We start from the raw sequence: 17,085 nt of genomic DNA on the forward strand, positions 1-17,085 counted from the left end.
AATTTGGAGGTTATCTGCATTCATGACTTATCGATGAATAAATTTCGAACCAACTACCTCGAAATGCTTCAAAGTTGTTACCTGGATCACGTGTGAAAATGCCAAGACGCAGAGTTAGTGCTCCACATTGTCGCATTTTCATTGGACAATTCGTCGATACATGTGGATCTGGCTAGGCTGTGTTTATTCTGCGCCAGCGCAACGGTTCTCATCGCTATCCATATTTACGTGAAAACCAATTGGTCTCATCCTTTATCCATTTATCATCCTTGGTGACGAGTTCCTCACATGTCGGAAATGCGTTGGATCATGCACAAGCCGCTGGGGTTTTCAGTGAAGCTGTCTTGTCAATTGGATCGTTTACTATGATGAAAGTACGTACTGTCTCACCGATTCTTCATTACATGGCGGCTCTCACATAGCCAGAGCTTCATGGCGGAGTTAAAATTGAGTTTGTCCTAAAAATACTCTATAATATTATCCTTTGGATCTCGTTTCAAAATGACAACTATATATGAGGCTTACAGCCATTTTGAGTCCCGTTATCGACCACATCTATATCCAGTCTCGATTACAATATACCACTTGCTTTCAGGTTATGCATATCCCTAGCAGTCATGTCTTCCACGACGACCATAACCAGCAGTGCTTCCACAATTGCATCTGCAACAGCATCATGTATCAACGTCAGGCCAGATAAAAATGGTTACGTACCCGAATGGGCTTGCAGTATGTACTTGCTTTCTCACCGGAAATCGACAGCTAATCATAGTAGATGCCAACTATAATTTTTATCCATCATTTGCCGCCGCAGTTGTCTTCACGTTACTTTTCTTCGTCGTTGCAATAACTCATATTTTCCAAGCGTTTTATCACCAGAAGCTAAGACTATGTTGGGTATTGATTATGGGATGTACGTGGGAATTTATGAGTTTTGCGATACGCTCAGCTAGTACAAAGATGCAACAAAATTTTGCTCTGGCCACTGTATCTCAACTTCTTGTTCTACTTGCCCCTATGTGGGTCAATGCCTTTGTATATATGGTTCTGGGGCGAATGGTTTACTTCTTCATTCCAGATCAGAAGGTTTGGGGCATCAAAGGTATCCAGATAGCCAAGATCTTCGTATGGCTTGACGTGCTATCCTTTATAACACAACGTAAGACACTTCAATTCACCAACAGAGCTTGTTTCTAACCCATTGCATAGTTGTGGGTGGTGTACTAGTATCTCCCGGCGCCGATTCGAATATTTCAACGATCGGTATCCATATCTACATGGGCGGTATTGGGTTCCAAGGATTTTGCATCCTGCTTTTCACAGCCATTGCCATCAAATTTATGCTCATCATGCAGCAACGAGAAAGATCTATAGGAGTGAGTGCCAATCAAATACTGGATCAAAGACATCGCGGTTGGAGACCTCTCTTATATATCATGTTTACGTCTCTCGCCCTGATCACTACACGAATTGTCTACCGCTTGATAGAATTTTCAGCTGGTCTTGATCCAAGCAAGAATCCAATACCATATCATGAATGGTATTTCATGGTTCTCGATGCTTTGCCTATGTTGATTGCAATTGCATTGATGAATGTTATTCATCCTGGTAAAATATTAGTCGGTGAAGGAAGTGAGTTTCCTCGATTGTCAAGAAGGGAAAAGAAGGAAATGAAGAGATTGCAGAAGTTAGAAAGGGAAGCTGCAAAAAATGAAAAGAAAGCAATCAAGATGGGAAAGAAAGATGCTGTTATCTATATCAGTTTAGATGACCCGACAAGTACCCCTCCTGGCTACTCCGAAAATACCAGCTATCTAGGTTATAATCACGGGTATAAATAGTGAGTATTTTGGAAGATAAAGTTCTGTATATATGAAAATGATTAGTTATCGCACATTGGAGTATTCCCATCCGCCCGTGAAAATCTGAAAGTGTGGGTGGTCTTGTGTTTGGGAACAACACGTGTATATTCATCGGCAAAGTTCCGATGATTCCACGACATGAATTGTGTATCTATTTTTTGGAGCTTCAACAACTGTCAAAATATCATCTGATTCTGCATATTACATTATATTCGATTGTTTGACCTGCTTCTCTTTACCTTTTACTTTTTTTTGCGACCCGTAGGTTGCATATTGTTCTATTTAAGAAACTCTTCACCCCTCACTTCACACGCAATTCTCGGGGACTTGGCAACACAATGGCTTTGTTGAACGCAAGTATCCGAATCCCATGTTTCACAACATAATTTCGCACTTTCTTTTGCTGGATTTTGACAGTATTCTGTGAAGACAGATAATCCAAATTCACGTTGCTCACTGTCATTGATTGAATTTCTAGACCTGTAGAACTTTCTTCGGTACTACTTACATTCCCTGTTTCCACACGAGTATTTTGCTTCCTCGTTTCAACATACCTCATTTCGCATGCCGTGGGATTGTCCCATCCCTCTTGTTCAACATCAAGCCATGGCACTCATAATGCAAGCCAGGGCTTGGTTTAGACGCATCGGATTCGCTGAATTGAGCCGTCATGTCTTTCCTCGTACGAACTTAAGACCAGGCGTTACGCAATAAATCGACCCGAAAGATAACAAATTATGGAAATCGGATAACAACTTGACATACCCAGACATGAATAGTAATATGACATATGGAAACCTCTTCAATGTACATCGCCTTTTTCCAAAATTCCTCTATCACTCGCCATTGTTATGTATCTCGATTGAGATTTGAAGTCAAAGATGGGAGTCCTCATGGAGCGAATGGCGGAGGCATCGGCAAATGAACCTAGAGCTGGAACGGTTTTCTCAATTATTTTATCTATGATATCAATGGCAGTTTTGGCAATTTGTATGAGTAAGTTTCTCTACCTGATAGAAAAACCTGCACGATTTGCAAGATGCTAATGCTCTCATGCAGCTCGTCGCGTTCAAAATGTACAGGATTGGTCTCGATACCCTCTCGTTTGTTGGTGTAAGTTTTGAGGGTTTATCTACCAGAATTTTGTTATTAAAGATTTGAGACTGATGAAATAATTGACCAGTGGTTCTCTTGATATATTTTGATTCCCTAGTATTTGTTCTTGGGTCCGCGGTTGTTTCGGCGGGGTTTGGTGTCAATTATTCACAGTATATGTGCTCCAATGCTATTATATTATGTTTATCTTGTTATATGACGACCAAAGTGAGTACTCAATCCAGGGAATCAGACCTGTTTTCTGGTTGGAACTAAGCCATCAATTCCCAGTAATATATCCAGCCAGCTGTGCTCACATGATGTTTTAGGTAGTATGTTTTCTCCACTGCAAGCGACCGCAACATTCACTAAAGCCAGCAGCTTATCTACTATTTTCTCGTTGAAAGGGTTGTCAGTTTGCTCATACCTTATTTACTCTTATATTTACTAAGATAACAGTATATTATTCGTCGATCGTCAAAACCACGCATCAAAGATCCGCTTTACCTCTTCAACTCGATTGGATTGCTAAGTTAGTTACCTGGTTTGTATGTGATATTCCAAATATTAATCCTTTTAGTTCCTTACTGTGTAGTCATCGCGTTGAATTTTATCTTGTGAGTGTGGCTCCAAATCTCTGTTGGAAAGGAGCTCTTGTTGATTTAGATTCCAAAGCCGATTCGCCAATTATGAAAACGGTGAATGTCGGGTTGGGATGAAACAGGTCGCGATGATACCTCTTATTGTAGGCATTTTATTGCCTATTATTCTAATCCTTCGGTTTCCAATGGAGGATTATGCTTATTAACATTCGGTAGGCCTTCGATATATTAGTCAACGTAAGCTCATAGTGTTCGCTGTAGTCAAATATCGGCTTAACATATATAGGTCTACCTAACATCCTTGTTTCTCGTTCCACTACAAGGTAAATCTGCATCGACAATTCTTATCACTCTTCAACTAATTCATATAGGCTTGTACTCCTATAAAAATAACCCAAACTCACAAACACGTACCGTCGCACTCCGCACTTTTATTGGAAGCTGTTGTGCGCTTACTTCTAGTGTCGTGTAAGTAACTTCTCCTGATCATTTAGGATGATAGCTAATATTTTCCCCAGTAATTTGACGTTATTATTGGTGCTGAGAGGTGAACCAGGCTGGATATGTCTTATGTGTTGTAATCTCGACAGTAAGCCTCTGTCTCATCTTCTCTTTCCAGAGAATCCTCAAAAGGCTCATAGATATACCTAGTACTCTTCAGTGTTCTGGTCCTGCATTGGATAACTTCCAAAGATAATGCTTCCACCTTCCTTCCGCGTCGTTCTCAATCACATACCCATTCACATACTCGTTCCTACCCCACAATTCGCACTAGCGGCCTACCTTCTCCTACTTCTCCCCGTCCACTTATTTCCAGTCCTCGTTCTACTCCCGAGAATATGGGATTCTCGAATCGAGATCGTATGTTTACGAGTATATGCGGTATAAATGGTGCAAAACCAGATGATTATAGTTATGCAAGGGATGCTATCGATTTACCGACGGTTACGACTACTGTGACCGCGGGAGTAGGAGTCGAAGATACGGTCGACGGAGAAGATGAAGGGAAGTATAGAGGGCTCGGGAATGGAAATGGAGAGACGGGGATCAGGAAACCGAAAATGGCGATTACGGTAGAGAGGGATCATGTGAGGGAGGTGGTGGAGACGGGAATTAGAATTGTGAATGATCGTGATTATGAGAGGTTGATTTTGACCCTGCCGAGGAGTATTAGTGGGGGTGGTGGAAGTATTGGGATTGAAATTGGAGATGAGGAGAAAGAAAGGGGGAATGGAAGGATAGGGGAGGAAGATGATACGGATATTTCTTTTTGAGGTGAGAGGTGTAGTGTTAATAATATATATATTATCGGATATGTTTGAAGCTTTATAACGATGAAACTCTATCAGATGATACTAACTTGGCGATTCTTTAATCAAGGAGTGATTTGCGCACTTATCTCAAACACCCGAGTTCGTTGAAGAAGCAGAATCCGAATCATTCTCGAAGCTGCAAATTGGTGTCCTCGCACATCAAATTTTCTATTGAAAATGAGTACCTGAAAGCCATGACCAAGAATACGTGGTTTACTTGCTAGTCGCAAATGAATCATTCTCTACCATAACTCCTCGTTCCACTCCACAGTTAAACGCTCTCGACTTTTGATATATGTATGTATATACGCACTCAAACCCTCCTATCAACTCGAGTACCACTCAGGGGTCCGAGAGTTCTATCACAAAATGCCTGTGATTCTATGATTTCCGAGTATCCAAGCAAGGAAGCATTTGGGCTTGGCAGACAAGTGTGGTGCTCGCTGATTCCGTTCAACCCTTTATGTGTCTTTTTAACCTTCTATTCTCAGAGATTAACCTGATATTTCATTATTGGGATTGAGATGAGATTAGATGATATTTGTCGATTACTTTGTTTATTGTCGTTTTTCCACGTTCTCTTCTAGCATCTTTCCTGTTGTCAATTTTTGTTTCAGATGGTAGCGATATCATACATGATAGTTTCTTCGTGGGCAGGATTTCCTGTTCTGAAGGAAAGACAGCTGATAGTTCCTTGAGCTGCCTATTCCTATTCATTCACAACTTACTGAGTCGTTGCAACGGGTGTATCGTACACTTATTTAATGTCCATGACTCGGTAAATGTTCATTGTTCTTTGTATAAGCATATGAGGTATTGAATCATCTTGTGGGGCATTCACTCATTAAAAAAGGGGTAGTGATTGTGCTTGAGCTGAATTCCGTGTCTTTTAGTTTGTTAAACTGAAATGGATTTCGTTGCTATAAGTAAGGCCGAATGGGGGGGAAGATAACGTATCACAGTTTCCAAAAGTATGGAACGAAACTTTGAAAAATCTTGGCTATGGCTTTGGTGGTGAAGTTCCTGAAAAGTCTCCAGTAGGGGACGATGAATATGAGCGATAGGTGGAAATCTGTTTAGATGGGTAAGAACTGGGATATAGGATAAAAGTGGAATATGGATATTTGAGATCCAGCAAGCTTCGAGGTCGTAGATTGATGGTATACTTTCGATAGATACGCTTCCTTTATGGTAGTTCTCAGATCACCTTCATCACCATACAATTTTACTGTCAAATACCAAGTCTTTCAAAAGCAATAATCTCACCGTCTTTTCTTATTGCCGCCGTTACTGCAGGAATTTCACCCCTTCGATCCAAGATTCTTGCAGCGGTTCCTTCCTCTCCGATTCTTCGATGCAAATACCACTTTTGTGATCTCCATACTCAAAGGCTATGGTAACATCTCCGGCTACAGTCCTATGAATGGGCGCTCTCAATGTCAGCTGAACCCCAACCTCAGCATGGTCTGTACTGCAATACTGATAAGTTTATATTGAGATTTCTTTCTAGATATATATATGCACTTCCAGCGGATCATCATCAAGGGAGCAGATGGACATGTGATTCATCGACTATCCCTTCGAGAGTAGGGGAGGGTGAAAGACATACCCCGCATTCTGATTTTCGAATCCAAGAGTAGGTCTCTATATAAAGTGGTACATCAACCCAGAGAGAAACCATACCTGGCCCAGAGACATATCTCTCTGAGCTAATTTTTGATTTCGCACTCTACAGTTTCTTAAATTTGTAGCACCAACGCGCAGTGGCTGTCAAGCTCTGGGCTCAATTTTGACTTGGGTCTCCTGTCTGAAGTAAATAAAATTATCATTAGGGACAATAAATGTTAGATCTCCCACAATGTCAGCGAAAAGAGACTTGACAAGATGAGATACGATGAAAGCGTACCAATTAAATCGAGTATCGGCATGTAGATTACTACCTATCTACTTTCAACAAGTGAGCGGGTCCATTCAAATCATGATACCCCAGGAAGAAAGGCCAGCCATTCTGCGAAGTTTTGATAAAGCTGGCTGTGTTGTCCTTTTACTTTAGGAACACAGCCGTTATTACATAATACTCAGGTTAAAGAACCCCCTCGATTTCCCCCAAACCCTGCCATGGAGATGCCGATCACAGATTCATTTTCTTTTTGACACCGGAATAAAGCAAAGTGAATAGATAGATATAATTCATCATCTTTCGCATCAATATTAAGGAAATATCGAAGATAACCCCGCATTTTCCCCTCAAGATCGCGGATTTGTGGTTGTACAAGCCAAGCAGATGACTGACGTGTCTCCTCAGACTGTTAAGCGGGCCACATTCCATAGTTTTCAAGGTTATAAAAGTTATCTTTAAGGCAGTGTATTCGGATTCATAATAGCAGGAGCTAAATTTATGATTGTTGGTAATGGTCTCGAGCTCTAGTATCTTACATACCTGTTGGAGGTGCGGATCATGGGACAAGGGATGTAAATATTGCCAAAGGGTTTGACTAAATGACTAACAGTAATAAGTTCAAATAGTGACAAAAAACATAGATTCGACAATGACGACAAGATACTTATAGTCCTACAATACAAGCCTATTTCTAAATTGTATTCCCATTCAAGACCAGTTTTGAAGTCCGGAATTGCTATCATCCTTGTACAGTCATAGTCCGCAGTACTTTTAAGAATCCAATTGAGCTTTGCGACTGTCACTTCATTCTTTACTTCTCAACCCAAAAGTCCTACAGCGTTCTCCCAAATAGAACGCAAGTCGAAATAGACTAACTCTATAATTCACTACCCCGTACTTCCTCCATTTCCCTCTTTCCTGGATGTGTTTCCTCCTTATCCCGTATTAGAACTTAGGCCACTACTTAATCCTGACTCCTCCCTCTACCTCGCTCATCTCTATACAAACGTTCGTACCACGTCCGAAATAGAGCAGCCAGATCCTCGATACGTGGCAGATATCGCTGGTCTATTGACACCGCATTGTGATAAGAAAACTATGAAACTCTGGACAAGCCCGAAGCACAATTTTGTCCTTCCTTCTTATGAAAAATTAATTTTCACTGTTATTATATAGACTACAGTGGATTCTCATTATTTTTGCTGCTGATTCCTTCAGAAGACCACCAAACCCACCCCCTGATCGCCCAAATACAGCAGCCCCCGAAGCCAGTAAGTATTCTCAACTTCAACAATGACTTGGAACCATACGCACGAAATGAATTCTTGGGTCTTGTCTCGTATTACTTCAAGTTTAGTTATCTTGCCATCACCACTTGGTAGTTATATAGACAAGAAATGAGATGCAGTGAAGCTTAAAGAATCCCGCGGGTATCAGCCATCGACAAAGTTTAACAAAAACAATAAAAATAAATATATCGGCCAATGTACTATACCCTATCGTGTGTCTCAATTCACAGAGCTTCCCCTGAGAACAAATTATATTCTAGCCGAAACGCCAGAATGTCAAAGCACTCTAATCAGTCTTTATTTCGATGTCTATACACCATCTACAGAAGAATTCATGATTCCATCACCCCTTTACATATCATCGTAACAACAACAGCAACAGCGATCCTCAGTCCACATATTCCTCGCCGAATAGCCTAACAATTCACTCTAGGCTCCAATCTCACAGTACCTTTATTCACACCCCATCTCAGCCCTCACGAGCTTTCATACAACAATACTATATAAACTCCCTTTCTTAATCTCTATTCCAGATCCTCAAGCTCCCGAAACAAGAATAGAGTTGAGGGCACAGGATTACACACAGCTCATGTGTTTTCTAACCCTTTAGTACATCTGCTATCACCTGTAAACGAGATATATGATACAACTATATATCTTCTCAATTTTTGGAACGAGAAGAGATGAGAATTAACAATCAATTTTGGTTTGATCCAACGGCGAAGGAAATTGGCAATGATTAGAATGAATGACGGTTGGTATTTTGTGGTGGTGAATTGGAACGAGACGGTAAAAATTGGCTCTCGAGATCTGGACCAAAACCGGATTGTAAAAAGGAATGTCTTGATTGACGCGAGTCTCTCCTCAAAGGTTCTTCCTTAGTTGTAATCTCTTACTCACCAACGTGAAGTGGCAAGCCCTGTTAATTCAAATTCCATCGATGATCAAAATAGTATCCATGTTTTTGATATGGATGCTTGTACAACCCCCAAAACAACAGCAGTGAAGAAATATCCATAAATAGCTCCACCAAACAAACGCATAGGGAGGCTAGGAAAATCGTTTTCGAGAGTCTGCATTCATGACTACCTGAAATTTATTCCCCAAGTAAGAGTATAATGAAGCTAAACTAAATCCTTTCCTTCTCCTTTTAGAAATCACCAGAATTCAATCACGCCATTTTCGGAATAAGGTGCTGCATTATATTATATATTTGTATCAACACGCCTCTAGATGAAAGGGTATTCTAAAATTCCAATGAACCTAGTACTCTAGTACTCGATACAATATGTATTCCCGGTCCCTCGCGCCAAAACTCCTAAGTATATACAGCCCAATTCATAACCATCTCTTTATCCACAATCACCCCCTCTCAAATCTCCCCTCTATCTCTGTTTATGTCTATACATCCCCTCAGTCCCGCAAACGCAATAACTCTATATGCCGCTCCCAACGCAAGCAGCATAAGCATATCCAGAGTAAAGTGATCCAAATCATACCCGACCGCATTCTTCGCCGTGTCAATATCATACAGATAATCCATCGGAGTAATATTCTGCGTGAAATATCCCTCCGCTAGCCACGTGCCCGGAGTTGATCTCCAGAGCCATATCAAATGCCAACTTCGTACTTTTTTAAGAGAAGGAGACATGCCATTAAGCACACCAACAATAAGAGATGCCATAACTGCAAGAAGGGGTCCGTCTTCACGACGGGTAACCATAGAGACACAAGATGCGAGTCCATATATGCACCAGAAATAAAGGAGATTAGCAGCGAACATATCCATCCAGCCAATGACCGGTGTAGTCATGAACGCAAAAAATACTGTGAAGTGAAAATTTGCAAGAATCATTCGTGGCAGAGTCGAGATAACTTTTCCAACGTAATACGCGAAGCGATTGTGGCCCGCTGCAGCTTCTCTCCAATAAACCAATTTTTCCTCGCCGAAAACTTTTACTCCTGGTGCTGAAGCAGTGAGACCAATAGCTAGACCGACAAGAAGTGCCATTTGAGGAACAGAGTTGTAATCGATTGATGAAGAAAGCATTTCATATGGTTCGTTGAAAATACCACGGAAATTTGCACCTTTTTGATTGAGTTCTGCGAGACCAATTAAGAAACCTGAGGCGGCACCGACGCCCAACTCAAAGTAAAACGACTCTTTCATGCGATATTGTTGAACGAGAGAACGTTGGAAACAAAACCAAATTTGTCGATACCAGTATGTACCACGAGTTTTGATGGTCAAAGCAAGAGCGTTCGATTCAGCTATTGAAACACCAGAGCCTTTTACATCTTCAAATGGACTATCTGGATGATTTTGCCAATGGTCTATGAGAGGTTGGATACTAGCATCTCCAGTACGTTTGTAGAGACGACCTTCGCCAGCAATGATGTCACCCATAACATCAGAAGGATTACCATGGTCGGGAAATTTGAAACCAAGACGCTCGAAATGAGGTTTCACACCTACTTGAGGTCCTAAGTAAATCATTCGACCTGCACCGAGGAGTACGAGACTATCGAGAGATTCAAAAATTTCTTGTCGCGGTTGATGAATAATAGTTACGATTGTCATACCAAGACGAGAGAGAGCCTTGAGAGTTTTCATGATAGAATTTGCGGCTGTTGCATCTAGCCCAGAAGTAGGTTCGTCAAGGAAAAGAGCCCTGGCAATAATGTGAGTTAAGAAATGAGGAAATTTGGGCCAAAACACTTACATAGGTGCAGCCGCTAATTCCATACCGATACTAACTCTTTTTCTTTGACCACCTGAAATGACTGGAGCAGCAGTACTACCTACTAATGAATCCTTTACGTGAGAAAGTTGAAGACAAGCAAGTAAAACATCAACATGATGTTGGATCTCGCCCTCTTTCCATGTACATGGTAACCTGATTCTAGCAGAATGAAGGATGTTTTCCCGAACAGTAAGTTCCGGTAGAACAATATCGTCTTGGGGTACATATCCAATGATTTTCTTGTACCTGTAATTGTTAGTTGTTGTAATCTATCATCGGCAGGAGAACTTACTTTGAGATGTCACCAGCAACGCCATTAACTTTAGTAACTCCACCAGTGTTTTTCGTTTTACCCATGAGAACATTTACAAAAGTAGCTATTACTCGTTAGCTTCGGGTTGAGGTAGAAGAGCATTGATGAAAAAATACATTTTCCAGCGCCGGAAGCACCCATTACTCCCCATAAACTTCCAGCATCAATTAAACCTGAAACTTGTGAAAGAATAGGCTTCGGTGCCTTCGGTGGGTGGAATTTCAGATCCTCGAATTCGAATGATAATCCGAATTTACTTCCTCCGAAGCATCTCGACAACGATTGGACAAACAATTGTAGATCAGTATTCATAACTTGTTCCTCCCCCACGTTATGACCATCATATAAGAATTCTTCGTCCAGGTTACCCAATTCCTCAAACCCGGTAGGTCTTCGCTGCAGGTTCATAATCCTCTCTTCCAAAGCAATATCGCTTTGTTCTCGGGCTGCCTGTAGTTGCTCGTCATGGATTTGAGAATACTCTCTTCCTCGAAACATTCCTGGCTTTGTGTACGTCTTCCTATTCGATCGCTTCTCCTTCGAATGATTCCGAACCCTATTGCTGAATTTTCGTTTCAAAGTTACACCCAGTGCTCCAATTAACATTACCACATCCACAACAATTAAAATAGCCACTGGGACAAGATTCATATCTCTAACACTTTTTTCCGGGCATCTCGAGCTAATCGCGCATTTCGTTGGTAAAGCTGATCCTGCGCGACAATAAGATCCCGCTGGACATGGATTTTGGAGCTTTCCTGGCTCTGGACAAAAATATCCGGCTGGACAAAGCGAGGGTTCGTAAGTTCCCATGGTTGGTATACATTCTCCTCCTGAGAACCTCAGTATTTGACAAAGAGGAGTTGGAGGACAGTATTCTGGTAGATTTGTAAGAGTATTGTTTGGACCTGCGAAAGAGAATGATATTAGTTTCTTCTGGTATCAATTGAACTCCCAGACTTGTTCTTTTACTCACAGTAAAAGCCCTTTGGACATCCTGTAGTATTCCACGAAGCTGCATCTTGAATAACTACTGGTTGTCCACCGGATATACAGGTGGAATTTATCGTCGCCGTTGACCCCTCCATTATTACTATATTACACAAACTTTGAAAGTTTGACCAAAGTAAAATCAAAAAGAAACCAACAATATAATAAGAGAACTTTACATTTAATGGATGCAACAGAAGATTATACTTATTGTCTGTGTCGCTCCCCTGCTCACTTCAAAATATCTTTACGTGAACAGGTGAGATTGAAGGCTGTGGATACTAGGCAAGGCACCGTATTGGCTTGTTGGGCCCTATAAGCCTTGTTTGCGTATATTTCTGCGCCGCATATCCACAGTTAGATCCATATCTATCAGGGTATCTATTCCGTGATATCTTCCTATCCAGGTCGGCTGAACGAATGAAGTTCAGAAAGATTACTATCATATTGGCAACAGTGCTAAAGTACCCGAATATAGATCTGTATCTAATCATATTGTAAGACCTAGGTATGTCCAAGCGATTGTCAATTAATTGGGCTGTGAGCTCTTCCATACGAGTGTACGTATGAGAATGGTTTTCCTAGGTAAGCTCCAGTTACTGCTAGAGTTACCTGCAACTTGAGATTTGAGCCAACGGCCAACCAACATTTGAACAAACAAACAAACATCCACCAGTCTCACCACGAAAATAAAACGCTGGTGGTTGGTTTCTGACAACGATCTCTCCACTAAACAACGCCTGGCGCATGGTGGTCCTTGAGGTTCATTGAGCTTGTTCACCAGCTTGCTTATGTTGCTTGCTGTTAGATAGCAGATAGAATTACAGATTACCTAGTACCAAGGGACCTAGCGGTAAAACTTTAAATGACGGAACACGTGATCCACCCAATTTGCGTGGAGCCGCTTCTCTCTCCACCACAATCCCATCTTTGCTTCTAACAATCCCATTTTCTCAAAGAATTCACAATTCCCATAAAGATTTTCACAGAGCCAAGTTAAAGCTTGAGATACCAATGTATCAAGTCCCTTTCACTCTCTTCCTACGTTTCAATATCATGACTGTAATTTCCTCCTGAATTCGAGCTAGCTAGTTCATTCTTCCTATGTTCATAGATTTTGCACAGAAGGGTCCATCTAATGCAATCAAATACCCCCTTGCTAGCGATGCTTATCCTGTAAGGCAATCCACGTTGTCCTAGCCCAGCCCCATAAGGCTTAACTTTTTTAAGCAATTTTCGAATCCTTCAACTAGGGTACAACAACAACACCAACAACACAGCCTTCTTAGAATTCGAGATCTCTCGACGAAATGCAAGGTTCAATAAAAAGAATACAGTAAGCAAAAAAAGCTATGGTTTCATGACCAAGTGAGTGCTATCCTGATGTCTTACCCGAGACGATGATCCTTAAATCCTTCGAAGATCGTACAGTACCCCAAATTTAACCTCATATCAACACTCCGTTTCTCAAAACTTTACTGATCCCACTCTCCAGCTCCAAAACAGTCTTGAGAATTCTGCCTAGTATCTGGGTACGCTATGTCGTTACTCCACTAGTTGTATGTCAAAAACATAGTTGTTCCCGCAGGACCGTTTAAATCCGGGATATTGCCAGTGAAAAAAGTTTAAATGGATCTCTTGTCGAGTTTTATATATACACCGCTAATATGCAGCTTGGCAGCGCAAGAATATGCAATGGTTTGTTCGTGAGGTCAGTGACCTGCAACATCGACAACATTGTTTAATGGTCGTCTGATGCTTCTACTCAGTATCTCTCGAGTCTCGATCGAACTTTCCATGGCCGATTCGAGAATCGTTGTTGTTGTACAGAAATTGTTTGTTTGTACCCGTTCAAGGAACCTTCATGTAGCAACGTTATATGGCAGCAGTATAGATATGATCTACCAAGCGGTATAGCTTCTCATTGAAAATGTTTATGGTGGGAATCTTAACAGCCAGACATTACCCATTTTTTCCTCCGATCATCCCACTCCTATTTCAATATCGTCATTGTATTTTTCTTCCCATTGCAGGCAGCAGCAAAATGTGCGATAGACATCTTCCTGCCAAGAAAAATTATATAAGAGACCCGGTGTAAATAATTTGATACCTCGAGGTAGGACAACTCCACTTCATTAGCTAAAGATAGTTTCTAGAATAGTATTGGCACCAGAGTCTGACCCACTTAAGCGATCCGATCTTTACCCCCGCATTATCGCCTGTGTAATTTCTTAGGGTACAGATACTTGTCAAGCCCAGACAGTATAATTGAGGCTACGGATATTAATTTGCGGTATGCAGGTTTGATCCCCAGATTATCAGCCGCTTGGAATTCCGCAGGTTGGGTACTGCTCCATCAGCGTCTAAATCGGCTGGAACAATACTAGGCTAGGGAAGAGATGAGAAGAAAATGCGAGCAGGCTTGAAAGAATGTAGTATTGTTACTTTTGACGTTATCCACACCTCAAGGCTCAAATTACTAATACTAAGAGGCAACTTTCACTTAACTCAGTATATTTTCGATGAGACTAACCACATCCAGTCATCATCCAATCGAGTGGCGAAGGCGCATCTCGAATCAGCCCTTCGTCTCAGCCCATAATGCTATTATCAGTTTCTATGACCAATGAGTTTACAAGCACAAAGTAACTACCACAACATCTTTTTTTATGGTGAACCTTCAGGGGAGCAGATTTGTCACTCTAGAATCTGATAGTTTGGAGATTGTGATCAGAGGAACTAAAATCTTTCGAAATCCAACATGTCACTCCTTTCATTTGCGCTTCTTCATTCACACATACCAATTTTCATTCCTTGACTTAAGATATCATAATACTGTTGTCGCATATGCCAGAATATGTTGAAGTCAATGTGGAAGCACAAGCGCAAATCGGAGTAAGCGGTCTCTTCCATTCATATAAGCGGGATCATGTTGATGCGACAATCTCTGGTGCGTCTACATCAGGGTCCATGCGTCATGTATATTTTAAGCAATTGATCTTGATATATCACCCATTGATTCCACTACGTTGGAAATACCCTCACTTTCCCAAAATAAATCTGTTCGGACAAACTGAAAGCGAACCAAAGTAGCACTCTATAACCTTCAGAGTCCAAGGCCAGCTGTCAAAAATGACGAACTTTCTACAACCCCTTCCCAAACCCTTCTCCTTCATATCTCACTCCTCGGGCTTCCCATCCAATCTAGAGTCTCATGTCTCATGTCTCAGCATCTCCTTAATTTCATTCTTCAATCTCCCAACCCGCGGTATTTCTTTACCTATCCATCCCTATTCCACAAAACAAATAACTTAGCAACACTCATCCCCTCAATCCCCTAAAAGAGCCATCATTCACACATACACATCCATCCGGCACTATCCATTCCCTCCAATCCCTCCCTCCTAATCATCCCAAAAAAGTGATCAAACAATTCCGGCCACCTCCTCGACAGTTTCGGATTAATCGAATACTTAAAATTACTTCCACAGCGCCCACAAAAAGGACTCATCGACCAGGGGGAAAAATTGAAATAACTTGAGATAATAGGACCTCGATTCGGAATTCGATAGAAAGATTTCCTTGCCGGTTTCCAAATTTCTCAAGGAGGAGAAGAAGATGGAGATCAATAGACTCGAGAAATGAAAATACATCCATCATCTGGACAGGAACACAGATCAATCCATGTTGGGAGGATAGAACCGGTGGCGTTTCGATTATTGCATTGCATTGCGATGATGGGTCAGAATAAAGAGGAGGGTGGGATTGAGATTTTCGATGGTGAGTGAGTAAAGAGGTCATCAGGATCCTAGGAAAGATATGAGTTTCTGAATTGATGTCCATGAATCACTTGTTTTAGGAGAGCAAGAAAGAGGGGAGGGGAATAGATATTTCAATACGATACCCAAGAACCAAGGGGCTCGGAGAATCGGAAGATGTATACTTACAAAACCACTTTACAAGTGCATCCCCATGAAGCACAAGCGAATGATCCTGTAATAGCGTTTTTTTATTTTCAATCCCTCATAAGTGATTGCGAAATGGAATTGTATTTCAAAGAAATCAGTTAATAATTCACACTCTTTTCTGTGCCTTTTCCCTTTCATTCCCTTTCTATTTCCACGGAAATAACAATTCATATGCGCCGCCCGTTTTTCTCTCCTCCTTCCACTCCCATCTCCTATCTCCCATTTCCTACACCCATCCCTTACACCCATCGCATCTTCCATCCTCCACACTCCCTCACACCCCTCACACTCAAATCTCCAAACACACAAACAAACACACAACCAATCAAACACCCAATCTACACCTCCCAGACTCTCAGGATCTTCCAAACTCCCTACATCCAAGCATCCAACTATTATTTTCCCACTGAAGAATACCTATTCAATTCCATTTTCATACACATACATATACATATTAATATTAAGAAATTAGAATATATGCATACATATCGCCAACTGTTGGACTTAATATATTGATCTACTAATCTACTAATCTACTAATCTACTAATCTACTAATCTACTAATCTACTAATCTACTAATCTACTAATCTACTAATCTACTAATCTACTAATCTACAAAACACTGATATATACATCCATCCACCCATCCATCCATCCATCTATTTATACATACATCTCTGAAGATCTTCCTTTTCAAGCAAGCTGGAACGTATGAAATTTCCTCAGGCACCTCTTCACCCCCTTGAGAGAGTTGCAGAGAACAGAGAGCAGAGTACATATACGAAGAGCCCGACACATTTACACAAGATAATTCCATATGATGAATTATAATTTCATATTCCATGTACCGCACATTTCATATTTCAAATTTCATGGTGACGGTGGCTGAATGTATCATAATCAAGATCTATCCACTCATCCACTCATCCACTCATTCATTCAATCATTCATCATATCATAAATTAAAATTGATTCATCTGATGAAAATAGATTGCATACTACCTACTC

General features: G+C 41.1%; 4 protein-coding genes across 4 annotated transcripts; 2 read left to right on the forward strand and 2 right to left on the reverse strand.

Moving 5' to 3' along the window:
• Nucleotides 1-617: 617 nt before the first annotated feature.
• Bfra_011693 (putative rta1 domain protein) lies at nt 618-1,841 on the forward strand (the record flags this gene model as incomplete). Its single annotated transcript, XM_037342019.1, has 3 exons — nt 618-729; nt 776-1,159; nt 1,210-1,841. The coding sequence occupies 3 exons, from the start codon at nt 618-620 to the stop codon at nt 1,839-1,841; spliced, it is 1,128 nt and encodes a 375-aa protein (XP_037188099.1).
• A 299-nt stretch (nt 1,842-2,140) lies between these two features.
• Bfra_011694 (uncharacterized protein) lies at nt 2,141-2,421 on the reverse strand (the record flags this gene model as incomplete). Its single annotated transcript, XM_037342020.1, has 2 exons — nt 2,141-2,342; nt 2,417-2,421. 2 exons carry the CDS (start codon nt 2,419-2,421, stop codon nt 2,141-2,143), a joined length of 207 nt encoding a protein of 68 aa, XP_037188100.1.
• Nucleotides 2,422-2,743: 322 nt separating this feature from the next.
• Bfra_011695 (uncharacterized protein) lies at nt 2,744-4,833 on the forward strand (the record flags this gene model as incomplete). Its single annotated transcript, XM_037342021.1, has 9 exons — nt 2,744-2,858; nt 2,922-2,975; nt 3,417-3,489; nt 3,538-3,655; nt 3,776-3,796; nt 3,846-3,882; nt 3,931-4,027; nt 4,078-4,148; nt 4,211-4,833. 9 exons carry the CDS (start codon nt 2,744-2,746, stop codon nt 4,831-4,833), a joined length of 1,209 nt encoding a protein of 402 aa, XP_037188101.1.
• Nucleotides 4,834-9,433: 4,600 nt separating this feature from the next.
• Nucleotides 9,434-12,206, reverse strand: Bfra_011696 (putative abc transporter protein; the record flags this gene model as incomplete). The annotated part of the gene is made up of 5 exons (XM_037342022.1): nt 9,434-10,733; nt 10,785-11,051; nt 11,098-11,182; nt 11,235-12,026; nt 12,095-12,206. 5 exons carry the CDS (start codon nt 12,204-12,206, stop codon nt 9,434-9,436), a joined length of 2,556 nt encoding a protein of 851 aa, XP_037188102.1.
• Between the last annotated feature and the right edge of the window lie 4,879 nt (nt 12,207-17,085).

This window comes from Botrytis fragariae (genome assembly GCF_013461495.1).
Source record: "Botrytis fragariae strain BVB16 chromosome Unknown tig00000251, whole genome shotgun sequence".
Lineage (NCBI taxonomy): Eukaryota > Fungi > Ascomycota > Leotiomycetes > Helotiales > Sclerotiniaceae > Botrytis > Botrytis fragariae.